Here is a 27,016-nt window from a genome sequence, read left to right as displayed (position 1 = left end):
TCACAGATGGGTGTAACTTCAGAGGTTGTTATGGTGGTGTGAGGGAGAAATCATGACTTTTCCCTACTGAGATGCACATTGATTACTGAGGATGAGTTTTGAGGAGCAGGTTCCTAGGACAATTGCTGGCTGAATACTGAAAGAACAGTTTGTCCTGACTGTCTGAATAATCCCTAATCTGAGAATCTTTATGCTATTTTTGCCTTACACATTCTATTAAACATCTATTACACGCCTACAGCTATGCAGTACAGTGTCTAGATTGTGTTTAAGATAGAGAAATGAAGTCCTGCCGCTATCTACTTAATAAGTATCTGTTTTCTGCCTTTGTCACAGTATGCAGGGATAGTGTTTGATTTTATCAGTGTGGTAGTATGCTTTCGTCTGTATCAGTCAATACTCTTAAGTCCTCTGGTGACCTAGTCTGTGGCTGCTACTGCTGGTGGTGGTGTGTGTGTGTATATCACTGTCTGTCTGAGGCATTCGTCACTGTCTGTCTCCGGTCCATTAACCAGGCTCTCTCTCGGCTAGACAGACACAGACACAGATCTGGGGTCTGCTCTGCTCAGATAAATGGATCTGATACAGGCTTCCTCCACTTCCTGCCTCTGCCTCACTCAGTCTACATCAAACACACACACACACTCTCTCTCTCTCTCTCTCTCTCTCTCTCTCTCTCTCTCTCTCTCTCTCTCTCTCTCTCTATCAAAACAAGCACTGGATGAGTTAACAGGCTGTATATTACAGCCGATGGAGCAGGTTGGTTTTATGGTAGGCTTGTTACGTTTGATGGTGGGATAAAGATGTGTCAATTTCAGTCAATGTGCAAGTGTCTAAAAGGAATATGGGCAAGAAGTGCTTGGTTACATCTTGGATTTACTCTACTGACCCCTCTAAATACACACACTGCATGCACATGCCTGATAATACATGAAGGTGAGGGGAAAGTTTTGAATGAGGGTCTGACTGAAACATCCTCAAAAGCTCATATGTGTCTTAGATGGTTTCAATAAATACAAATCCAGAGTGAATTGGAATAAATCTGAGATATCATGATACCAGCAATATTGCAGCCTGTTTTTGTTTTTCACTACGGAGTATCCATCCATAAGCAGGCTCTGTGGAAATGTGCCAGTGAAGTTGTCTAAAGCTCTCTGAGCAATTACAAGTAGCCATCGGAGGAGTCGTGATTCTCACTCAAATATCTGTTTTTATTTGTTCTGTGACTTAACCACTCTTTCAGTAGTCCCTCCTGGTGTATAAAAGCCATTCAGTGTGTATTTAGGAAATAACCAGGAGGCTTGTAGCTGGGCCCACTTATAAAAGACAGCTTACGTTTCACTGTCTGTAATATAGTACAGAGAGATAGAGAGCAGAGCAGCAACCTCAGAGCGCTGAGTGTTCATGCTGTGGAGGCATCTGCAAGTCTGGCAACCAAGTCTGTGGCTCAAGTTACAATATGCCTGCTTACTGTATCTCATAGACTACTAGAGAGAAGCCTGTGCCAGGGGTCTACTGTACCTACGTAACAATAAACAGACGCTGTGTGAATGGGTCATAAGATAAGCATTTGAGTATCCATATCTACACTGAACAAAAATATGAACGCAGCATGTAAAGTGTTGGTCCCATGTTTCATGAACTGAAATAAAAGATCCCAGAAATTTTCCATCGAACAAAAAACGTTTTTCTCAAAAATGTTGTGCACAAATTTGTTTACATCCCTGTTAGTGAGAATTTGTCCTTTGCCAAGATAATCCATCCACCTGACAGGTGTGGCATATCAAGAAGTTGATTAAACAGCATGATCATTACACAGGTGCACCTTGTGCTGGGGACAATAAAAGGCCACTATAATGTGTGCAGTTTTTTCACACAACACAATGCCACCGATGTCTCAAGTTTTGAGGGAGTACAAATTGCTGTGCTGACTGCAAGAATGTCCAACAGAGCTGTTGCCAGATAATTTAATGTTAATTTCTCTACCATAAGCCAATGTCATTTTAGATAATTTGTCAGTACTGTATGTCCAACCGGCCTCACAACCAGAGACCACGTGTAAACACGCCAGCCCATGACCACCTGCGGGATTGTCTGAGACCAGCCACCCGGATAGCTGATGAAACTCTGGGTTTGCACAACCAAAGAATTTCTACACAAACTGTCAGAAACCATCTAAGGGAAGCTCATCTGCGTTCCCCTCGTCCTCACCAGGGTCTTGACCTGACTGCAGTTCGGCATCGTAACCGACTTCAGTGGGCAAATACTCACCTTCGATGGCTACTGGCACGATGGAGAAGTGTGCTCTTCACAGATGAATATCGGTTTCAATTGTACCGATTGAATGATTTCCTTATATGAATTGTAACTCAGTAAAATCTATTAAATTGTTGGATGTTGTGTTCCTATTTTTGTTCAGTCTATGTTTTGTTGTACACTAAAAGTCTTGTTTGATTCCTGTAGGGCCACCGTATATTAAGTCACCACCAGAGAACATCACTGTCAACATATCCCAGAATGCACGCTTCACCTGTCAAGCAGAGGCGTATCCTGGAAACCTGACCTACACCTGGTTTTGGGAGGAAGATAACGTCTACTTCACTAAGAAGTAAAGTTATAATCGAGATCGTGTTTCTGTTTGTTTGTGTACCTTCCCTTTGGTCTTTGAGTATTTTCCACCCTGTGATCTTAAAGTATTGTGTACAGTGTCTTGTTGTATTTGAGTATTCCAGACCCTGTCCTGGTGTTGTGAATTTGAATGTGTGTGTGTTTTGGTGTGTGTGTGTGTATGTGTGTGCATGCCTACATGTCTGCGTGCAAGTGGGACTGTGTGTGTGTGTATGTGTGTGCGTGCCTACATGTCTGCGTGCCTGTGTGTGTGTGTTTGTGTGTGTGTGTGTGTGTGTATGTGTGTGTGTGTGTGTGTGTGTGTGTGTATGTGTGTGCATGCCTACATGTCTGCGTGCCTGTGGGACTGTGTGTGTGCTGGTGCCCTGTCCTGCTGTGGTTCGGCAGCAGTAAGAGAGGGACTAGCAGGGGCTAGGGTTAGCACACTCAGATGACAATACCACATGCCTCTTATTCTTCAGTAATGATCTGAAGCGTAGCCAGGAGCTCTGTCAGACTCGCCTCTTTAGTTTAGTGATGGAGATGTTTTAGAAAAAACAAGTGACAGGGAGACCAAGTGTCTGTCTGGGAGAATCAACCTATCAGAGTCCCTTAGAAAGAGGCCTGGAAAAAGACATGTGCATAATCAACCCAAGGATGAGACACTACTATCCTAGTTGGGCTGCTTACAATGTTTGGTCTATCCTGGGGGCCAACAGTCTATCTATCATAAGAGGATATTTTTGGTCTAGTCATAAGATTTATTTACTCAAATATATACAATGAATAGTTTAGATTAATTCATAGTTTAGATGAGAAAATTCCCTCTGCTATTTCTTTTGCATAATGTCTTCTCAAATATTTCTCGAATGAAAATGGTGTGCAGTGGGTTTGTTCTTTGTTTGAACACAGCGGGAATAGAATATCTGCCAGTGTACTCTTCATGAGGGTACTTAATTTGAAGTGGTAGTGAGAGAGAAAACACGAGGGCTGCAACGTCAGGTGATTGTGAAAATTAGGGGATGTATTTGTCATACAACTCCTCCATCTTTTGGAACCTTTTCACCCTGGATGGATTTGACCAAATGCTGCCCTCTCATGGCAGACTTGTGTAATTGCATTAATGCAGCCCCCAGTGTGTGAGTGTGTCTATGCTATGGCATGTTCGATAACTGTCTGCTTCCTCTCGGCAGTGACCTGAAAAACCGAGTCCGCATCCTCATTGACGGAACCCTCCACATCTTCCGGGTGAAACCAGAGGATGCTGGGAAATACACCTGCAGCCCAAGCAACAGCCTTGGAACTCCACCGTCAGCATCAGCACACCTCTCTGTTCAGTGTGAGTGTTACCATGGCGACGGAGGGAGGGATAGGGGGAGGGGCAGACGAGGCTGGCTGGCTGTACTGGAACAGGAGGAGAAACAACAGTATCACAGCCTGCATAGTGGCAGCCAGAACACTGCTGCTGTACAGTATCGTCGTTGGTGATGCAGTACCATATATATCACCCTGCTGAAACTTTTCCACCCTTGGCTGAATTTCAGATAGTCCTACTGCTCATCATCTTGGCAGGGCCTCTCTCATCACCATATTCTTAGCATTTTCTCCCCGTCTATGATTCCAGTCTCTGAAGTGTTGATTATCTTTCATTGCTAGACAGTGACAGAGACTGTCTGCTAGTCTCACCCCATAGCATGCTGCTCAGTCTGTCGTTCTCCCCTTAGAGAAAGAGTCCTGGTCTTGTCAGTGTGCCGGACTGAATTGAAACGGTGACCTTTTAGTTAATCTGCTACTGTATGTGGAAGGGAAATGCCACAAGGCCAGACGTTTTTTTTAATCATCAGTCTAAGCATGTTTGTTACTATGCTAATTCCCTCTGAAGTCGCTGGTCATTGATCTTTGAGAGAGAGAGAGAGAGAGAGAGAGAGAGAGAGAGAGAGAGAGAGAGAGAGAGAGAAAGAGAGAGAAAACTACCTTTGTGATTGGCTTCAGAGGGTGACCAGAAGCCAATTTTTCTGTTATGTACTATCCAAGTTGATAGCTAAAGACAATTAGTTAGCAGCTAGCTTGGGTTGCCATAAAGTAACTTCAAGTTACTCCAGTCACCCAAATCATAAACTGTTTTCTCTGCTACACTGCACGGCAAGCGGTACCGGAGTGTCAAGTCTAGGACCAAAAGCCTCCTTAACAGCTTCTACCCCCAAGCCATAAGACTGCTGAACAATTCATCAAATGGCCACCAGACAATTTACATTGACACCCCCTCCATTTGTTTTGTACACTGCTGCTACTCACTGTGTATTATATATGCATAGTCACTTCACTCCTACCTACAAGAACAAATAACTAACTACAACTAACCTGTACCCCCGCACACTGACTCGGTACCGGTACCCCCTGTATATAGCCTCCACACTGACTCGGTACCGGTACCCCCTGTATATAGCCTCCACACTGACTCGGTACCGGTACCCCCCTGTATATAGCCTCCACACTGACTCGGTACCGGTACCCCCTGTATATAGCCTCCACACTGACTCGGTACCGGTACCCCCTGTATATAGCCTCCACACTGACTCGGTACCGGTGCCCCCTGTATATAGCCTCCACACTGACTCGGTACCGGTGCCCCCTGTATATAGCCTCCACACTGACTCGGTACCGGTACCCCCCTGTATATAGCCTCCACACTGACTCGGTACCGGTACCCCCCTGTATATAGCCTCCACACTGACTCGGTACCGGTACCCCCTGTATATAGCCTCCACACTGACTCGGTACCGGTACCCCCTGTATATAGCCTCCACACTGACTCGGTACCGGTGCCCCCTGTATATAGCCTCCACACTGACTCGGTACCGGTGCCCCCTGTATATAGCCTCCACACTGACTCGGTACCGGTGCCCCCTGTATATAGCCTCCACACTGACTCGGTACCGGTACCCCCTGTATATAGCCTCCACACTGACTCGGTACCGGTATCCCCCTGTATATAGCCTCCACACTGACTCGGTACCGGTGCCCCCTGTATATAGCCTCCACACTGACTCGGTACCGGTACCCCCCTGTATATAGCCTCCACACTGACTCGGTACCGGTGCCCCCTGTATATAGCCTCGTTATTGTTATTTTATTGTGTTACTTTTTTATTATTTTTTACTTTAGTTTATTTGGTAAAAATATGTTCTTGAACTGCACTGTTGGTTAAAGGCTTGTAAGTAAGCATTTCATGGTAAGGTCTACGCTTGTTGTATTCTGCGCATGTGACAAATAAAGTTTGATTTGATTATAAAATACAATTTTTTAAATGGTTTCCATACCGACCAACTTATTATAGGAGAAGTGAAATTGTGATTTAACAGTTTCAGACTTATGCTCCAGTCTATTTTCACTGAAACCATCTCCTGTCCATATGCACAAAACCTTGTGCTCTGTCGTCTCTGACCTCTAATCTCTGACCCTCAGACCCTGCCCGTGTGCTCAACATGCCCTCCATCATATACGTTCCACGGAAACTTCCAGGGGTCATCCGCTGCCCGGCGGACGCCAACCCGCCGGTGATATCAGTGAAGTGGGAGAAAGATGGCTACCCTCTCAGAGTGGAGAAGGTCAGTCTCAGTCTGCCATCTGTGGGGGCCTCTGTCTGTCTGGACTGATGCTGATTACACCTCATTCACCATAACAGCTGTTCACAAACCATCCCAGATTAGGATTGCTGATCTAGGATCCCTTTTAGGTTTTCCACCCTACTGAATACGATTATATGGACACGGAGGACCTGATCCTAGATCAGCACTCCTTCCTTAACACGTTTTGAATACAGGCCTTGACATGATGTAGAGAATATTGCATCCATGTGATGTTGAGAGTAGCTCCTCTCTCCTGTCCCAGTACCCCGGATGGAGCCAGGCACCGGATGGGAGTATCCGGGTGGCGGAGGCCACAGAAGACTCCCTTGGCACCTACACCTGTATGCCTTACAACACCCTGGGTACAATGGGCCAGTCTGACCCGGCCACTCTGGTGCTAAAGGTACTGGTACTGGAAGAAACCTCTGACCAAATGTGATATGTGTAGTCTTCTCTCCCCCTTTTGGTGAGACTTGTTGTGAGACTTGGTCTGTGACATTGTGTGTGTGTTGGCCCGGCCCACAGGATCCCCCCTACTTTAACGTGAGGCCTGGTGGGGAGTACCGCCAAGAGGCTGGTAGAGAGCTGGTCATCCCCTGTGCTGCCTCGGGAGACCCTGAGATACCAACCATCACCTGGAGGAAGGTATGACACCACGCTACAGCTGGGAATATTGTGTGGGAAGAGAAACATGGAATATTCTAACTTCTTTTGTAATATGACAGGCTAGTCCCAATGAACTGTGTGTGTGTGTGTGTGTGTGTGTGTGTGTGTGTGTGTGTGTGTGTGTGTGTGTGTGTGTGTGTGTGTGTTCAAGGTGGGGAAGCCCAGCAAGAGTAAGCACAACATCCTCCCCAGCGGCAGCTTACAGTTCCTGTCCCTCAGCAAGGAGGATCATGGGGAATGGGAGTGTGTGGCCACCAATGTGGTCACCAGCATCACTGCCAGCACGCGCCTCCTCGTCATAGGTACTGTCCTCTGTAACCTCATAACCCTCTGTCCCCATGCGTGTCTGATGATCCTAGTCATAGGTACCGTACCCCCTGTGTTTTCTCAGCTCTTCAGGGTTCAGAATTTCAGTTAATCTGAATTGAAGTGGATTTGACAGCAACCCTGCAGCTCTCTGTTTCCATTCATGATGACCCTAGTCCCAGCTGTACTGTATGTATACTGAAGTACTGCTTAGACATTCATGATGACCCTAGTCCCAGCTGTACTGTATGTATACTGAAGTACTGCTTAGACATTCATGATGACCCTAGTCCCAGCTGTACTGTATGTATACTGAAGTACTGCTTAGACATTCATGATGACCCTAGTCCTAGCTGTACTGTATGTATACTGAAGTACTGCTTAGACATTCATGATGACCCTAGTCCCAGCTGTACTGTATGTATACTGAAGTACTGCTTAGACATTTGTGATGACCCTAGTCCCAGCTGTACTGTATGTATACTGAAGTACTGCTTAGACATTCATGATGACCCTAGTCCCAGCTGTACTGTATGTATACTGAAGTACTGCTTAGACAAGGGACTTGCTTGTGCGTGTTTACAGTAAATATGAGTAACAAGCATTTCTCAGGACTCTCACAGTCATACACCCTAGCTGGCACCTGCCCAAGTGTCCCCTCACTGGAGTGACAGGTGACATGTCAGAGGTGCTGAGTGTAGAGTGGACAGATTTGACGTTTCTGACCATAGTGGTCAGGACAGCAGGTCTCCCTTTAATACCAGTGAAAGGTGCTGGGTCTTAGCCACACAGCTGGGGGCTGGGATGGTGATGGTCTGGCCAAGCCATAGACCTTCACTCCCCTTCACTTCAACATTGGTCTACAACACCTGACATTACAGGGAATTAGCCTGTAGGCCATTCACAGCCATTGTAGGCAGTTGTATACTGTAGAGGACTGTGAATGGTAATTACAGCACAATGTACATTATTTGACTTAATAGGACACATTTTTGGACAATGATAGTGATTCTGAGTGAGATGGCTTTTTATACATTGAGAAAACAGCTGTTATGGGAATAACACACCTGACACAAACTGTGGTTATTGAAGGATTGTAGAATGGTGATCATAACTTTCACCATACTGTACACATAGACCTAACAGATTGCTCTATCACTCTTTAGTGTGGGCCAGAGCAATATATAGTAGAGAGATATAGAGAGGTATACTGTAGATGGCCCTGGTATTAAATATGACGATCTCTTTTCTCTGACCTTCAGGCACCAGCCCACATGCTCCAGGCAACATTCGTGTGTTGCCCTCGGTGACCTCGGCCAATGTGTCCTGGGAGCCGGGTTACGACGGAGGCTTTGAGCAGACATTCTCAGTGTGGTATGGCCCAGTGTGAGTACTCCCAGCATGCTCTAGGTCTACTATCACATCTTATACTCAGATTGCAGCTGATTCCCCTAATAGAGGTGGGGGGACAGAGACTTTTGGGATTGATCTGCAATAGATATGTAGGGTTTAGGGCTCTTAATGTGACCGTATTACTGCCCCCCCCCCGAAAATCACGAGTCATCACCGCATTCAAATTCTACGGGACCCGCTTTCCAAGTGGCACAATGGTATAAGGCACATTGCAGTGCTATAGGCGTCACTACAGGCCCGGGTTTGATCCCAAGCCGCGACCAGCCGCTCCAGGAGACCCATGTGGTGGCGCACAATTGGCCCAGCGTCGTCCGGTTTAGGGGAGGGTTTGGCCGGCTGGAATGTCCTTGTCCCATCGCTCACTAGTGACTCCTTGTAGCAGACCTGGTGCATGCACGCTGATTTCGGTCGCCAGGTGTACGGTGTTTCCTCCGACACATTGGTGCGGCTGGCTTCCTGGTTAAGTGAGCAGTGTGTCAAGAAGCAGTGCGGCTTGGCAGGGTTGTGTTTCGGAGGACGCACGGCTCTCGACCTTCGCCTCTCCCGAGTCCATATGGGAGTTGCAGCAATGGGACAAGACTGTAACTGCCAATTGGTTATCACGAAATTTGGGAGAAAATGGGGTAAAAATAAATAAATACATTTTAATTATAATTCCACGGGACCGTTTAGTCACGGTAACTAGGCTTCTCCAAGCTCTGATGCTGCTGATGGTCATTAGAAACATACCAAACTTGCTAACTGCCTGATATTCAGCCCTCTATTGTCCCTCTAAACACTCTGACATCAATGCAAATGTTTTCAAAATTCTAATCAAACACTTCATGAAAGAACATGAACTCGTGTTGAGCAACATTTCTATAGCATATGCAATTGCGTGAGACAACAGATTTTTGATGGCCTCTATTAAAAATAGGATCCCATCAGCTTTCTATAGGCTAGGCCTGCTATATTTATTTCTCAACTTTCCTAATATTAAGCACATTGCTTCTATTTACAACAGGAGTACAGCCTACCAGGCTGGCATGAAAATAAACCAGGGGAAAAGCGTCCTCAATTCACTATTTAAGTGCAGAGATGACATGTATTTTTTCCTGCTGCCCCTGTTTCGATACAGGTGCATGATAATGGTCCATTCTAAATCAAAACAAATGTCACACATATATTATTTAATATATGTAAAGACAAGATTAAATCAAGAATAGTCTGGTGGGGGACAATATTAGCCACTAATACACAATCACTTGTGAATGATATATGATCACTTGTGAATGATGCTCAGCTTGTCTGCAGTAAGGTAAGAAACAGCACATGCCTTTTTTGTGTGCTTGACAATCACCGGCTGCCAAGATTTCATGACCGCCCTAGTAGGGATCTGATTTGTTATCAAGAAGAAAACCTATTGATAATTGAATTACATGAAATACTGCAACAGTATTCAGGGGGAAACATATTATCTTCAACAGGCACGTTTTACAATGCACAATGCTAATGGTTTATTACTCAGTACTCCAGTAATGTTACTCTCAGTTATTCAGTATTTGTATTTACAATATTTGCATTGTTGAAGAGTAGGGCATACAATAATCACAGAAGATGCATAATTCATGTGTTTGTTTATTAAAGGTGTCATGGGATGTAATGGAAAGACACTGCAGTAACATTATATTAAGCAACATCCACGAGGTGCCATAAAATCACCATTATCATTTTATGTACATGTCTGCAGTCATAAAGCCATTCTGTGTTGAATGGGGGCTGTGTGTGAATTAATCATCTGATAGAAGTGGTGCTTTTGGCAGTTTAATATTAACAGCCATTCTCATCCATCTCTCTGTCATGGCCTGATGGCACTTAATGAAAATGTGTTGACTGTAATATTAAACCATGTGCTTTGAGGAACATTGCATATGAGTGGAGGCATCTCTTGTGTACTAAAATAATGAATTACTTGGTACAGAGAGCTGTTACACATAAATGTATGAGTCAAAGTGATCTAATTACCTTGAGTTAAGATTACAGATATGATGACTGTGAGGAGGACATTAAATAGAGTAAAATATAGCCTAGCAACTGTATTGTATTGTAACACTGTGACCCATTGCCTGTGTAGTTTGACAGAGGCACACTACATAAGACTGGCTATCTGAGTGTTACCAGGATGGCCCATTGACCTTATAGTCAGGGTGCAGATTAGTTAGTATTGATACCTCTCTCTGTGTTTCTGTCCCCCAAGGTTGAAAAAGGAGAATTTTGGCCCCCATGACTGGCACTCCATGCCAGTGTCGGGGTCTCAGACGTGGTTGGTGGTGCCGGGGCTGGAGCCCAGGACAGAATACCAGTTCAGCGTCCTGGCACAGAACAAGCTGGGCACAGGCCCTTTCAGCGAGGTCGTGACGGTTAACACAGTAGGTAAGTGGCACCAGCACCAGAACAGCTGCCTACACTAGACTGATACTGTATGCCTATCCAATAGATACAGTGCCATATTCAGACCCCTTGACTTTTTCCACATTTTGTTACGTTACAGCCTTATTCTAAAATAGATTCATATTTTTTTTTCTCAGCAATCTACACACAATACCCCATAATGACAAAGTGAAAACAGGTTTTTATAAATGTTTGCAAATTTATAAAAACTTAAAAACAGAAATACCTTATTGACATAAGTATTCAGACCCTTTGCTATGAGACTCGAAATTGAGCTCAGGTGCATCGCATTGCATTAAGCACAGCCATTACACTTGTAGTTCCCACCCAGTAGGGGCTCAAATAGACATTGTGCAGGGATATCTTGGGGTGGTAAATCAGAGTTTACCAATTGTTCTCTGAGATTTCTGCCCTGCGAGAATACGACCAAGGGAAGGTTCGAAAAAACACATTACCGATACTAGCCCCGGACCTTAGAATGTGCCAACGATTCCCTTAACCAAGCCATGAGGTCGAGGGAATTGTCTGTAGAGCTCTGAGACAGGATTGTGTTGAGGCACAGATTTAGGGAAGGGTGCCAAAACATTTTTGCAGCATTGAAGATCCCCAAGAACACAGTGGCCTCCATCATTCTTAAATGGAAGAAGTTTGGAACCACCAAGACTCTTCCAAGAGCTGTACGCCCGGCCAAACTGAGCAATCGGGAAGGGCCTTGGTCAGGAAGGTGACCAAGAGCCCGATGGTCACTCTGACAGAGCTCTAGAGTTCCTCTATGGAGATGGGAGAACCTTTCGGAAGGACAACCATCTCTGCAGCACTCCACCATTCAGGCCATTATGGTAGAGTGGCCAGATGTAACAAAATGTGGGAAAAGTCATTGGGTCTGAATACTTTCCGAAGCCACTGTACATAGAATAGATTCTTTGTAATGCATGTTTCTTTTTAGATGACTCTATAGCTTATGTTACGCCTTAACTTGAAGCACAACGGATTTGTATTTAGATGTTTGCACATCAGTGTGTCATGTTGATTCTGTAAGCTCACAATATAATTGACACCACTGCTCTCTAGTGCCAACTTGTAGAATGCAGTTTGTAATTGCTCTCACCATCTTCCATTTTTCTCTGATTGATCACATGTGAATGTACAGTATGGGTTTGTTATGACTGTTTGAATAGTATGAATTGGTTAACTTCCTTCTTTAACGGGTCTGTTCTCTTGACCCCTTAGTGTCTCCCCTGAGTACCCCTGAACCACAGGTGCTTCTTACTCCACCACGGTGCCTCACAGCCAATCGCACACAGCACGGCGTCCTGCTCACATGGCTCCCACCAGCCAATCACTCATCGCCTGTCGACCGCTACATCATGGAGTTCCGTCTCGGGGAGAGGTGGGAGGTCCTCGACGATCTGATCTCTGCCGCTGAGACTGAGCTGATGGCCAGGGACCTAGTCCAGGTAAAGGACCGTACATACCTCAATGTATAAACAATGCTGTCTGTTTATAGTGACAACTGCCGATGTGTAATGACTGTTCATTACAGTGTCATAAACTGTCAATAAGATAATAATGAACACTTTATGAATTACTAAATCATTTTAAGTGTATGTAAAGTGTTACCTCTATTATTTTGCAGATGGCAGTTGTTTTGGGGTAATGACACCTTTATTTTGAGACAGGGGTTATGCTGAGGTGAATTGGACTGTGGTTGTGTTATGTGTATGGAATGGACAGTGGAGGAGTGTGTTGTCTTGTGTCCCTGACAGGAGTCCTGGTATGAGTTCAGAGTCATGGCCGTCATGGACGACCTCATCAGTGAGAGCAGTAATGTGGTGGGAGTGTCAAGCACAGGTAAGTGTTACACCTAATATATTACACACCTCAATTCAGAATTAGATTAAGAGTATATTCAAATAATATTCCCAGATAGCTACAATGAAATAGAATATTTTCAAATGTGGCTAATATGTCACTCCATTAAATCCATTACTTCCATAAGATTGGTGAAGTTCATGATTTGAAGGTGAAGTCCATTTCCACCTCCCCATTTCTGAACCCCTGGGTACCTATTCCGCCTCAGATCCCTTCCCCCCTACGGAGGTGACTGAAGAGGGGTTGGCGCTGCCCGTGGTAGCGGGCGTTGTGGCAACCATCTGCTTTCTGGCGGCAGCAGTGCTCTTCAGTACTCTAGCAGCCTGCTTCGTCAACAAACAGCACCAACGCAAACTCAAACGCAAACCAGGTATGCTTGCATTACTTCTCACTTCTGTTTCATTTCTACTGTTCTTTCTCTGGTCTTGGCTGTAATCTCTAAATCTCTGTTTTGTCTCTTCTAAGACCCTCCCCTGTCTGTAACACACTTCAGGAAAAGCATTGACTCATCGTAAGTACTAAAAACAAAACCAGAGAGTTTAAAAAATAGGAGCCAACCTTTTGAGCTCATATGCCAATTCACAATGCAGTAGTCACTGGATTAAATTTAGATGCAACATCAACTCGTCTTTACCTGTTATAAGGGTTATTGTTATGGTCTCTGTTCGTTTCACTCCTGTTGAGTACCATCTGTCAGGGCAGGGTAGCTTTGCTAGGACATGAGTATAGTTTGAATGTAAACGATATATACAATGTATGTGAACATCCCTTCAAATTAGTGTATTAGGCTATTTCAGCCACACCCGTTGCTGACAGGTGTATAAAATGGAGCACACAGCCATGCAATCTCCATAGACAAACATTGACAGAATGGCTTTACTGAAGAGCTCAGTGACTTTCAACGTGGCACCGTCATATGATGCCACCTTTCCAAGAAGTCAGTTTATAAAATGTCTGTCCTGCTAGAGCTACCCCGGTCAACTGTAAGTGGAAACGTCTAGGAGCAGCAACGGCTCAGCTGCAAAGTGGTAGGCCACACAAGCTCACAGAACAGGACTGTCGAGTGCTGAAGAGCGTAGCACGTAAAAATCGTCTGTCTGCGGTTGCAACACTGACTACCGAGTTCCAAACTGCCTCTGAATGCAACGTCAGCACAATAATTGTTTGTCAGGAGCTTCATAAAATGGGTTTCCATGGCCGAGCAGCCGCACAAAAGCCTAAGATCACTATGCGCAATGCCAAGCGTCGGCTGGAGTGTTGTAAAGCTCGCTGCCATTGGATACTGGAGCAGTTGAAAGGCGTTCTCTGGAGTGTTGAATCACGTTTCACCATCTGGCAGTCCGTTGGACGAATCTGGGTTTGACGCTTGCCAGGAGAACACTACATGCCTGAATGCATAGTGCCAACTGTAAAGTTTGACAATTCATAATATGGGGCTGTTTTTCATGGTTTGGGCTAGGCCCCTTAGTTCCAGTGAAGGGAAATCTTAACGCTACAGTATACAATTACATTTTAGACGATTCTGTGCTTCCAACTTAGTGGCAACAGTTTGGGGAAGGCCCTTTCCTGTTTCAGCACGACAATGCCCCTGTGCACAAAGCGAGGTCCATACATAAATGTTTTGTCAAGATCGGTGTGGAAGAACTTGACTGGCCAGCACAGAGTCCTGACCTCAACCCCATCGAACACCTTTGGGATGAATTGGAACGCCGACTGCGAGCCAGGCCTAATCGCCCACATTAGTGCCCGACTTAATGCTCTTGTGGCTGAATGGAAGTAAGTTCCTGCAGCAATGTTCCAACATCTAGTGGAAAGCCTTCCCAGAATAGTGGAGGCTGTTATATTAATGCCCATGATATTGAAATGAGATGTTCGACGAGCAGGTGTCCACATACTTTTGGTCGTGTAGTGTATATTGTGTGTATGTCAAGGGTTTGGAGAGAGGTCTATGTTAAAAGGAATTGGATGTTTTAACTTCTTGGAATATCTAGATGGTCAAGTGAATGAAAATGGCATTATAGGAGACTTGGCAGGGACTTTTATATCAGACTAGTGAAGTCTGGTCCTCTTGTGATGCCATGATGGTCCCTCCTGTGTTGTGTGGAGGTTTGGCTTAGTTGACAGATGACCGTGGCCCATGCCGTTTGTGTGTCTCCCACCGCAGGCCTCCTCTCACCCCCTTGCCCGGGGTAGAGCCCTGTTGGGACGCGCCAGCCAGGAGCAGCTACATGCCCACACCAGCCAGGAGCAGCTACATGCCCCCACCAGCCAGCTCCCTGTGAGTGCTTAGCTGCTTACACCATGCCACAGTGTGTGTTGTGCTGCACTACGCTATGCTGGCTTGGCTGCATGGATAATAAATGCATTTTATAGATTTGATTTACTTAGTGCTCTGCTGGCCTAACTGCATGCACAGTATACTGTATATGCACCGTATAGGGATTTGTGTTTGCGTTGGCTCAGCTGCATGTACATGCACTATAGTTGACTGTGTAGTTTACAAATCAAATCAAAGTTTATTTGTCACGTGCGCCGAATAGAACAGGTGTAGACCTTACAGTGAAATGCTGCTCCTGGTGTGTGGCAAATAGACAAAAAGGCCTTGTTGGAAGTCATCTGTGTTTTTCTTATGCCATAAAAGCATTTGTCCTCAAGAAGACAAATGGCCCTCAGTTTTTGCCCAAGAGCGAGTAAAATAATATCTTTGAGACGGTTGTCATGGCTGCTTGGTAATGGTTCCTCTCTCATACTGTCGCCGTGGCTAAAGTCATTAGCTTCAATGCTAGCAGAATGCACTGGCTACTATCATAATGCAGGGGTGGAATACAAATAAAACAGGTGTATTTGCTTTGACATGGTGCCATGGCTTTGGATTTTCTCATCTGTCTAGCATAGTAGTGATGCATACTGTGGATAAATGCTATTTTACTGTGCACAATTAGGCAATTTATTAATTAATAACTGCTGTTTAAAGGGTTCATTATGAAGCCATCATGTTTGAGTGTCTGTCTCTGTGTTGGTTGTCTCTGACAGGCTGTCCTCTGGGAAGATCAGTCCAGAGAGCTCCCCTCCCGCCTCGCGGCCTCAGTCCCTGTCCTCAGATGGGGCCCACGGCCCTGGCCTGTACGTCAGGAGGCTGCCCAGCCCTCAGAGAGACAGGGACAAAGAGCTCTCCTTCTACAAGAAAACCAAGCGTGCTATAGCCAGCAAGAAGTACAGCGTGTCCAAGCACGAGGCAGAGGTCACCAGCCCCATCGAGCTGATCAGCCGCGGTCCCGACGGCCGTTTCAGCATGGCCAGCCCGCCATCATCCCACCGCCGCATCCAGGGCTTCCCGTTCGCTGAGGAGTCCGACATGTACCCCGAGTTCCGGCAGTCCGACGAGGAGAATGACTTTGACCCCGGGCCCCTGCCCCCGATCATGGCCACGCTCCGACCACAGCTCTCCCCAACATCCTCCAGTCTGGAGTCCACGCAGCCCCCCAACTACAGCCCCCGCCTCCACAGGCCCATGGAAGGTATGAGCTTTGTGGAGGGCAGTGGGCATCATGCTGCAGGGCAGGCCCCAGCCTCCCGCTACAGGGACTTTCCCCAGGTCCCCTTCTATGGGTATCTAGGCAGCCGCGGTGAATCGGGGATTCCGCCACCTTTTTACATGCCGGACATCAGTCCGCGTAGCTCCGCTCTGTCCTCCCCCCCAGGCACTGCTGACGGGGGGCCCTATGGTTATCCCTCCATCCCAGAGGAGAGGGAAGAGATGGAGCTCCATCATCAGTACACTTCCTCTGGCCATTCCCTACCACATACACACAGCCCTCCCCCACGCTCCCCTCGCTCACCTGACAGCTGGCAGCCTCACGAATTCCCCTTCCTGGGTCTGGAGGGGCCCCGCTTCATTTATCCACCTCATCATCCCTTACATCATCACCAGGACCTTCCCGACCCTCCACCGTACCCCCCTCTCCACTCTCTCCCCCCCAGCCGCCTGCACCTCCCCAGCCCTCGGCTCCTGCAGTTGGAGGTCCCCATGGCTCCACAGGGCAGAGACCAACCCCCAGGCCTTCCAGCTAGGCGCTTAGCTATGCAACAGGCCCAGAGTCTCGGCCAGCTCAGACACACATCCCATGGTGTGGGTGTACCAGTGTTGCCTTACCCTGACCCATCAGCCCGTGCAGGGAGCCCAAGCACAGCCCCTAGCAGCAGCCCCCAGTCCTGGCTCAGCCCAAGGTCAGGGCGTAGGACAGACCCCTCCCTGCCCCCGCTGGTCCTCCTACCCTCCCGCCTCTCCCCCCTCTCCCAGAGCCCCCTTAGCACCCAGCCAGGTTCCCCAGATATATTAGTCCGCCCACCACCCCACCCCAGCATCCTCCGCACCTCCCGCTCTCTGGAGATGCCTGAGATCACCCTGCACCCCCAAGCCACCGTCAGTTTCTCCCGAAGGTCCTCCCTGGCCTCCTCCCCCACCCAGGGCCAGCAGGGAAGCCGCAGGCCCAGCCCCAGTTACCGTCCCCACATGTCCTATGCTTCTACAGCAGCCAGTTACCCCTCCCAGTCCCCCTCTCCCCCCTTGGAGGGCAGGGATGTGTTCGGGCAGTGGCCGTCCCAGAGGAGAACAGAGGAGGAGATGCTGCCCTCAGAGCCCTCCCAGCTCCAGATATCCGCCTCAGGGTAGGTGACCTACACCGGTCCGGCAGGGACAGCAACGCACTGACTAACGAACACAACAAACTTCTCCAACCTGGGGACTCAATTCTAAATGTTTCCCCAGTTTATAGAATATTACTTAATGTACTACTTTTGGCATACCAATAATGAATATTTAGGCTTTATATGCAGAAAGCATGTATTTGAATTTGGCACACATTTGATCAGTCATAAACAAGTTATTTATTCAAATTTTGTCAATATACCCATTTGAATCAGGGCAAATGGGTAAAGTGTAGGTTTCACATTAAAAGTCCTGATCGACACATTTTGTCATTTAACCCTAGAACAAAGACACATCTGAAGATATTGATATTGATCTTTGAATTCTGTAATTATTATTATAAGATATTTTTGTTTTTCTCTGTATGGGAACTCATTCATTTTAGGAAGAAAAGGTGATTTGTAACTGCCATAGTTCACAGAAAATACTGTTTACTAAAGAAAATGGTGGCAGAAAACCTAACCAAATATTTTTTGTAAAACATTACAATTGCATTAAGGTGCCATCTGCAACAAAGGATTTCAGGTGGAAGACATATGGGAGCAAGTGCTTCACTAAATAATTAACTAGCATATACAATGTTTATTGATTGAAAATTCTGAATACTAGAGTAGTGAGATAATATTTATTCTTACATGTTTGTAAGTTTGATTTCCTTGTATTATTGCCCACCTATGACTTCTCATCAGAGTCTTTCCTGTTTTTTAACTGGTGGTAAATGATACTGTAGCTAAACTAAAAGATTACGATTTAGTGAGACCTACACTTTACATTTAAAGGTTGAGTTCCTTCTACCGCTCAAATGAAATATGAAATGTACAAGGTATCAAAATTATTTTCACGATATTCATCATCATAATTGGCCAGATAAGCTTTCTATTTCAGGAATGATTTTCACACATTTGAAGGCCAAAGCAGATTTTACTGCACCTCTGAGGTTTATGGCCAAACACCAATTTTTTTATAACCTGAGACCATTTGGACTACTTGATCATCTCTATTATTATATATTACACCAACATAGTCATACAGTACATGCTCTGCAGGACAATAAAATACATACAAGAGAGCAATATACCTGAGGCGCATATAAAATTCCCCTTTTGTCTGAATACCTACATGCTTCTCCCCTTCCCCCCTTCCCCCTCACACCCACCTCCTACCTTTCTGAATCCCAGGGAATGCCCGGTTAACGTAAGAGGCCGTGCTCTTTTTCCACCCCTTTACAATGTCGTGGTCATATGGGCAAGTATAGTGTAGGGCTGCTGGTTTGTACAGTGTGAGGGCTCAAGGGTCTTACCACATCTGTTTTTGATTGATCTCAGCTATCTGGGCAGCGTTGTTGTGAGCCGGTCCCCTACGCCGCAATAGGTAAGGGTCGGACCCATGTCTGAGAGGGGAGGCGTCAGCAGGGGAGGGCTCTTATCACTCTCTCCTTTAAAGGGGAATCGCTGACTTTGGGTTGAGCCTCTTTACTGGATTCAAGTTTGCTAGCTCTAATGCTAACTGCTAACATACAGGTTACATTTCCTACAGTTCTTTGGCACAACATGCCTGCTGTCACGCACAGTGATTAGGCTTGTGAGCAATATTAGGAGCTGTTTTGGACTGTGGAGCAGTATTTGAAATACAGGCACGGTTTCCCTGCACAAAAAAAAGCCTTGAATCAATAGAGGACCCAGATTACTGATAGACTGGAGTATTCCCCTTTAAAGTTTTGTTCCATGTGCAAAATGCCATGCATGCCTTCTCAAAATATCTATTTTTTGACTCAAACGAATAACAATATTTCTCAAGACTAAATTCTTCGTCACATTCGTCGTCTTAAGTGCTTTCGTTTCTGTCATGTGACTGTTTTTATTGGCCATTTCCTCTTCCTGTCATGTGACTGTTCTTTAACGGCCATTTCCTCTTCCTGCCATCTCCTCCCGTCAGCATGGTGAAGCCTCTGTACACAATGTTCATATTGATGAAAGTGTGATGTACAGTGTTCATGTTTTATGGAAATGTACTGTAGCTAACTCACTGTGGCCCCTGCACACAGTATTTGTGATTATGAAAATACTGCTGTATTTATCTAACGAGGAATGCTTTAATTCTCATATTTGTCTCCCTTTTCTGCTAAGGGCTCTCAATCTCTCTCTCTACAGTGGCACTATGAAGGACACCACCTCTAAAGCTTTGTGTTCCTACAGTATGCCTTTTGAAGCAATATGTTTTGGTAGAATCACTTGTCTTTACGTATCGTCGAGTCAGGTTTTGAAGCTGGTGTATTAATAAGTAATTTAATGGCAACAAACATAAATCTCATGAACCTGAACGTAAATGTTTGGTGTTGATGAGATTATTTTTGGGTCTTAGTATCATTATTTGCATCTTTCTATGATGGACTGCAAAACAAATGTATTCATTATGAGGTAAAAGTATATTTAAAAACAGATACCTTTCTGTTTAAGGCTCATCAACTTGCCTCAATTTGACATGGATTTAAAATGAGCCAATGATAGAGACTGCTCATCTTTAACCCTTAAAAATATGTTCAGTATTAGGCAGAGTTTGAATGATATGTCACTCATAAAATGAAAATAATCCACATAGAGCTATCAAAAGAGGAGAATCCTCTTTGTTGCCCCACTCAACAAAAAAAATGTAGATTCTCACTGTAGAGAAAGATGAGCAACTCAGTAACTATAAAAACTGGAGCCTTTCTTCTGAAAAGTGTTATTACAAATACAGTATAGAGATTATTTTCATTTTATGGGTATCTGAAAGTGACAAAATATTGACATATTCCTTCATAATTTTTTTGAGAATTAACCCTGTTCATCCTATAGTATCTTATTGATTCCTCACAATCTGAAGCCAATGAATTTCTCACCAAATCATCAGTTTATTTATGGTTCAATATTACAGAGCCTTTCGGAATCAATGTCCTCCTGACTCCCCATCTAACTTATCACTGAGAGGATAGCGCCCCCCGGTGGTGAGTTAATGTAAAGCATGTGCATTGTGCCTGTCTCCTCCTCTTTCTAGGGAACCTCTAGGTGCGTCTAGTGATCCTGCTGGGTCTGAGAGCTTACAGTCACTGCTACACCACTGTATTACTAAAGCCAAGAGAGTGGCTGCCAACACCAATAACAACTCCACTTCCAGGAGAAGAACAGGTCAGTCTCTGAACTAAAGAATATGCCACAGGCAGCCACACAACTGTTAGAAGAACAAAAAACAACAGCATTTAATGAGTTCCTTGTAGCCTGGTCTCAAATGTGTTTGTGATGTAAAGCCAAATCCTATCGTTATCATGTCTATGTAACGACCATAGTTGTTAGCTTTACAACACTTAGACGAGTCTGGGACCATACTAAATGCCTCAATGTTGTTTCCTCAATAACACTGCATCTCCATCCCTAGGTGTGTCTCCCTCTCAGACCCAGCAGCAATCCCAGACTACCCCGGCTCACAGAGAAGATCTCTACCTCCACAGGAAGAGGAAAAGGCAGAACAGGAAGAACCCATATCTCTTTTTAACCTCCTTCCTACACCGCAGCAGACGCTCTGAGGAGGACCAGGCGGCCATCCTGGCCAGTACAGACTCAGACGGGCCCAACTACAGGACTCCCCACTGACCACTGACCAGTATGTCCACTACTGTCACTCACAGACAGATCAAGCCATGGGAGGCAACTACATTGACCCGCCAACCTAGATCTCTCTATAACTCCCATACAGAAATTATGATAATCATGTGATTAATTCCATTCAGCTTTTGGCAGTGGGTAACCTGTCTCTAGCGTTTTCCAAATCATTTAGAGACAAAATAAAGATGTTTTCCGTGTCTCCCTGAGGATAATGTTGTTAGGGTCACCAGATAAAACATCTGTAATGTAAATACATCAAATAATGAAAAGGGGGACAATATCTCCTATTGTAGTAAAATGCATTGATCTAAAGAATTCACAACACCTTAAAAGTCCCTGGTCATGGAGGAGTCTATCTGAGGTGTTACAGTGACACAGTGGACTAAACCTGGTGTGTTCCCTAGACAAGGACCTCAGCCTACCTTTCCTACAATTCAAATAGTGTCAGTATCTAACACAGGGTACTTATTGCAAAATATACCTCAGAGTAAGTGCAGAATTGCTGTAATTCTATTGGACTATATGTATTTTACATTATTTTTCAAATGAAATGTATGAAAGAAATGGTATATAATATCATTCACTTCACACATGAATTGGATGCTGTGGCCTGAAGTCTGATTTTCATCCGCTTTTAATATCGAGCCCAATCTGCATATTTTGCTTAATCCCAAAAGAATATAATCCAATACAATGGTATGTGGTATGATATTGGTATATTTCAAATCACTAAAAGACATGTCCTCACTCTCTTGCATTTAACCATGTGATCAAATCCAGTAAAGGTGAGCCCATGTTCTTCTTGCTAAGACATACAGTAACTTTGTGTTCAAGAGGCCAAATGTACACTTGATAGGGTGAGGACAGAAAAGGGGTGAGAAAATGTGATAAATGTGTATACAGTGTTTTTCATTAATATGGAGGAAACCTCCAGTCTATTGTGGAGTATGGCACATCTCTAGGTGCCTTGTTCGCCTTTTCTCTCTTGTTTTTGAAAAGTGAATTAACTGCCTTTTCCTTCACCTTCACGCATTCTCTCTCTCTGTTGGGACTCATTATAAGCTCCAGTCTGACCTGTGGACTGACTCTACTTTTTCTGCCAAGGACACCTAGCTGTGAGTAAGGGGCACTGAAGGTGTATTACTCTGATTCTTTTTTTAATCTTGACTGTGTATATTCTACTAATAGAACAGACCTATAATAACAATTAGTGATGATGATGACCGTGTTAATAATTTCAGGTTTAAAATTGTGGTAATGCTATAACATAGATATTTAAAAAAAGATCACAATTTAATCAACATTTAAATGTAAAAGGTACAGAAGTAGTTATTATGCAGAAAGTGAAACTTGCCACTGATGTTCATATTTCAAAACAGCTGTAATACTGAATACTGTATTGAAAGAACTGATTGCTGTTTATTAGGTGATTTTAACAAGTGGGCTTGTTAGATGACAAGTGACAACATTTGGCTTAGATTAACTAAACTCAAAAGGTGGGGTGGCTGTCTCGACTCTCAACTGTTTATCTCTAGCAACGGTATAATATTACCTGCTAGCTATTTCTCTGTATGTTTATTCATTTTAACACTAACCGATAATGAATGTATGTTTTGCTGTACAGGAAGTGACTGTCCTGATGTCATAGTACAACGGATGACCTGTCGCATGTGGTGGTATTAAGTTTAGGTTTAATTGGCTAGTTGGCACAATAGTTTGATTTGATTTATCACACAAGGTTATCTGGTTAACCAAGGATGGGTTCAACCACTCTTGGTTGAATTCTTTCCTTTACACTGATGGTTAATGTTATCATTTTCTTCTCACCCTGTAGACTAGACCTATTAGAGAGCTTTACACTTACACACTTACAAGATGAATCACTGGAAGACATTGACATTTTAAACCAGTTGTCTGATTTGGAGTCACTTTTATCTCTACTGATAGCAATTCAGGAGTGGAACTAGACATAAGAACTCTTTGAATGTATGTTAATTGAACCCCTCTCTGCTTGCTATAGAATATAAATCAGTGATCAAAACATCAACTTTATCTGCCCTCTTCACTCACTTTCCAACATATTTTTTTTTTAAATTGGTGAGATAGTGACAATTTTGAGGAATGAAGTTATTTGAAATTGATACATCAACGTGCATATTCCAAGAACTGGTTATATGTAAGATACGGGGAAAATCTATATTCATAATGTATACATGGTGTGTACTGTATTTGGGAAGATGAAACAGAAAGATTTTTTTGTTCAAAATGCTTGAGGATAAAAATAGAGAGACAGATTTAAAGCAAGTTAATATTAGATGTGATGAAAGTATTTGCTTTGAGGCTTTAAGTGGACAATATTTATCAAACATCTTAAGGTGCTTCGTTTGTCATGTTTTCGGAGACATTATTTTACGTTTATGAAAAAGTAAATGTTAGCACAGAACAAATGTTTTATTGTCATGTGGGCCTGTTGGCTGCACAAGTTCAGTAGTATTTCTTCTGTTGTATAGTATGTGAATGAATACCAATTTGAAAAGCATCAACGTGTCGTTGCTAGACTAAACCTTATCTGAAACAGATTTTTTTTTCTTCACAAGCACACCGGTAGATTCACTCATGATCACTTGCCTCCAGATGTCCAAAGTAACAAAGAAACAAAAGAGAGCCACAAACAATCTAATAGTTATGGGGTACTGTATGTGCTGCAACTGAAGTCGTGTTTACATTAGCTAGAGATGACGTACGTGCTACTAGGACGTAGTTGCTTTCAACATTATGACTTGGTGCTATGTTTAACTCTGTGGTGCTGTAGATCAGAGCCCTATTCTCTTGAAGTCCTCTGTGTTTTACCAACTCAACTAGTTCCATCGTTGTAAGTCCTATTAATAAACTAGTGTGATTGGCAATGAGCAAATTGTATTGATTGTGGAATCAGATAGTGGCAATAGATAGTGTGGTAACATTCAAAAAATAAATCAAAGAGACTTAGAATAATGTAGCAATGGAACAATAGTTAGTTTCCGTCTCTGTTCCAGCCTCTGTCTGTGCTTCCAGGGTACCCTCTCCAGAGTGTTTTACTTGTGTTGAAGGGGAGGTATAATACCCAGATTAGATGGGGAAACCTACTTGATGTGAAGTTATTTATCAGTACTTTTGATCAGTATTAAATATGTAACAGCAGACAGGGGAGGGAATCTGAGCCCATGGTCAGGGCATGAGAAGGTCGTTCTACACTACACACTTCCTACAGGTCAAAACTATTTTTAATGGACAGCACTGTTTTCAAGCACACAACTGCAGGGGCATAACCTTCTTATGTGATTTCTCTCCACTGGTTTCACAAAGTCTCCTATTGGGGGACAGTATTGTACAGTATAGCCAATAAGAGTATTCATCAAACAGCGTTTGTATTTAAGCTGATTCTTCTCGTATGTTTTGGTAAAGGTATTGCTGACACATTCTTCATATAGACTTTTACTAATGTATGTAGTCTTCCGGGCTCTCTTGCTTTTTCAACAACAAAAATACATACAGTATGTAAGAGGGCTGCTTTGGAGGTACAGATGTAGGATCTTAATTTGAGCCAATTTGCTACAGCAGGAAAATAAACCTGCAGCAAAAGAAAATGTGAATTATTATAGTGATTATAATTAATGGACGTTTTTGTAGGGGCTGATATATTTTTCTTAAGGGAAAATCAAGACTGAAATGTCAAAGTGGAAATTACAAACTTCAGAAGCCTTTTTAAACCTCAAATACACTACAAGTGTGAAATATCATGCATTGCAGGAAAGTTCTCCTGCAACAGGGCGATCAAATTAAGATCCTGTACTCTTAGATCAACTTTAATTTTGTGTTTTTCTGCTTAAAGGCTTTTAGTGCATAAGTAGGAGCTGGTATGATTATACTTAGAGCAAATTTGATTTAACTATATTTATCTTGCATGTAGAGAGAATACAAAAGAGCCTATTCAGAAATCAGTCATAAACTTTCAACCTGGTTGTGATCAGACAGAAAATGGAATATGTAGTATTTTCTATGTTCTCTGTTTTTCCATGTGTACCAGCACTGAGGAAATAGAATGTATTATTACTGTACAATAAGTGCTACATCTTTGACTGTTTTAACTAATGCTCCTCATCCTCAAGCCAGTAGTGCTTAAAGGAAGAATATGTAGTCATGTCATAGCATATTTTCATCCATTGAGGCATGTGCGTGTGCTGTACATCACGTTTACATTCTATATTTTATGTTGACATCTTCTGTGCATAATCTGTTTCAATATGCCTTTTTCAACTGAAACAATTGATCTATATCAGACTGTTCATATGTAAATATTCCAAAGCAAAAACATGAAACATATTTGACTTTTTGTCTATTTTACAATGATAACCTGCGGATCATTTGGAGCTTCATCATTCAGTTATGTTTGATTGACATCAGGAATTATTTTACACTTAACTTTTATGTGAGCAATTAACTCATCTACTGTATGGTGCTGTACCAAAGCCTTATGTAAAATACTAGTCTGTGTTGATTTTCTCTTTTGCCACTGTTGTCCAGGGAATTCAGTATTGTCTGGGATCATGTGTTGCTCACTTCATGTTCAACTGCCATGGAACTTCTTCTTCAAGCTAAACCCTGAAGAAAAAGCATAAACGCACTGGCTTAATACCACCAGTGGCTTCTAGAGAATAGGTGACAAAGGCTTATGACCTGTGGCATAGGCTCAAGACAAAGTGGCATACGTTTATTAAAAAAGGCATTGGCAAATTTGTTGTATCATTGGCTCATGAGCGGTTTGACGTAGACATACAGCATGTTCTATGATGATCCACGGCATGCCAATAATAAGTGGAAAGCAGCGTTGCGTTCATGTCCATCATGTGTCAATTTCCAACGCTTAGTCCAATGTAATATTTTCCTCTTCAATTTTTGTATTTTGATATAATAAAAATCTAAAACCTGCTTATGTATGTGCTTGTGTTATTTTTCTATCAACAAACTAAAATGGAACTTCTGTCTGAACTGTAGAGGTGTAGTTTCAACTACTTGACACAAGGTGTGAGTGTTGCATTGCGAGCCAGACACCATGATTGGGGGCTAGATAATTTAATCGGGTCTGGAAAAGTATTTATTTAGAGTACTTCTATATATTATCGTAAAGCTATCTAGTCAGATTCATACAGTTCATACAATTGGTATATAGTGGGTTATAGAAAAGTCTGACCATACAAAGTACTGTAGGCATATATGAAATTAAGTTGATGTTAAGTTGAAATCACTTCCACAAATTGCTAAGAGGGATTCTTTCCACTTACAGTATATAACAATAAAGTCGTGTTCAACTACAATGTGAAACCTGGCACATCAGTCATGAGTCTAGTGTTAAGATAACTCCACCACCCAATGACTAAACTGGGAATGAGGTATGTCATCACAACACATTGGCCTTTGCACTCATGTTCAAATTCCTCTCTGGCTTGGCAAAAACAAATCCCTTTCTGTCTGCATATACGCTGAGTATACCAAACATTAGAAACACCTTCCTAATATTGAGTTTTGTTTGCCTTAATTAATCTGCATGGACTCTACAAGGTGTCGAAAGCGTTCCACAGGGATGCTGGCCCATGTTGAAACCATGTTGGCTGGATGTCCTTTGGGTGGTGGACCATTCTTGATGCACACGGGAAACTGTTGAGCATGAAAAACCCAGCAACATCGGGCACCTACTACCATACCCTGTT

General features: G+C 43.7%; 1 protein-coding gene across 4 annotated transcripts in view; it reads left to right on the top strand.

Annotated features, from left to right (window-relative positions):
- Nucleotides 1-26,234, top strand: part of igsf9ba (immunoglobulin superfamily, member 9Ba) — a 74,027-nt gene extending 47,793 nt beyond the window's left edge. Inside the window, exons 6-22 of one of the 4 annotated variants that reach the window (XR_016492458.1) lie at nucleotides 2,464-2,608; nucleotides 3,801-3,946; nucleotides 6,073-6,215; nucleotides 6,499-6,639; nucleotides 6,762-6,881; nucleotides 7,054-7,204; nucleotides 8,471-8,594; nucleotides 10,858-11,033; nucleotides 12,282-12,508; nucleotides 12,818-12,902; nucleotides 13,132-13,293; nucleotides 13,389-13,434; nucleotides 15,088-15,201; nucleotides 15,957-17,591; nucleotides 18,957-19,002; nucleotides 20,665-20,795; nucleotides 21,043-26,234. Coding sequence is in view for 2 of the 4 variants with exons in the window: in XM_021588046.3 (XP_021443721.1) it covers nucleotides 2,464-2,608; nucleotides 3,801-3,946; nucleotides 6,073-6,215; nucleotides 6,499-6,639; nucleotides 6,762-6,881; nucleotides 7,054-7,204; nucleotides 8,471-8,594; nucleotides 10,858-11,033; nucleotides 12,282-12,508; nucleotides 12,818-12,902; nucleotides 13,132-13,293; nucleotides 13,389-13,434; nucleotides 15,088-15,201; nucleotides 15,957-17,591; nucleotides 20,665-20,795; nucleotides 21,043-21,257 (3,761 nt within the window). In the remaining 2 variants the exon portion in view is untranslated. The remainder of the gene's footprint in view (nucleotides 1-2,463; nucleotides 2,609-3,800; nucleotides 3,947-6,072; nucleotides 6,216-6,498; nucleotides 6,640-6,761; nucleotides 6,882-7,053; nucleotides 7,205-8,470; nucleotides 8,595-10,857; nucleotides 11,034-12,281; nucleotides 12,509-12,817; nucleotides 12,903-13,131; nucleotides 13,294-13,388; nucleotides 13,435-15,087; nucleotides 15,202-15,956; nucleotides 17,592-18,956; nucleotides 19,003-20,664; nucleotides 20,796-21,042) is intronic. The other 3 variants (XR_016492459.1, XM_021588046.3, XM_021588048.3) reach the window with 3 other exon arrangements.
- The last annotated feature ends 782 nt before the right edge of the window (nucleotides 26,235-27,016 follow it).

This window comes from Oncorhynchus mykiss, chromosome 27, assembly GCF_057628025.1.
Source record: "Oncorhynchus mykiss isolate SJ-2025 chromosome 27, ASM5762802v1, whole genome shotgun sequence".
Taxonomy (NCBI): Eukaryota; Metazoa; Chordata; class Actinopteri; order Salmoniformes; family Salmonidae; genus Oncorhynchus; species Oncorhynchus mykiss.
The sequence above is the reverse complement of the archived record's forward strand: the minus strand, read 5'-3'. Positions and strand labels throughout refer to the sequence as shown.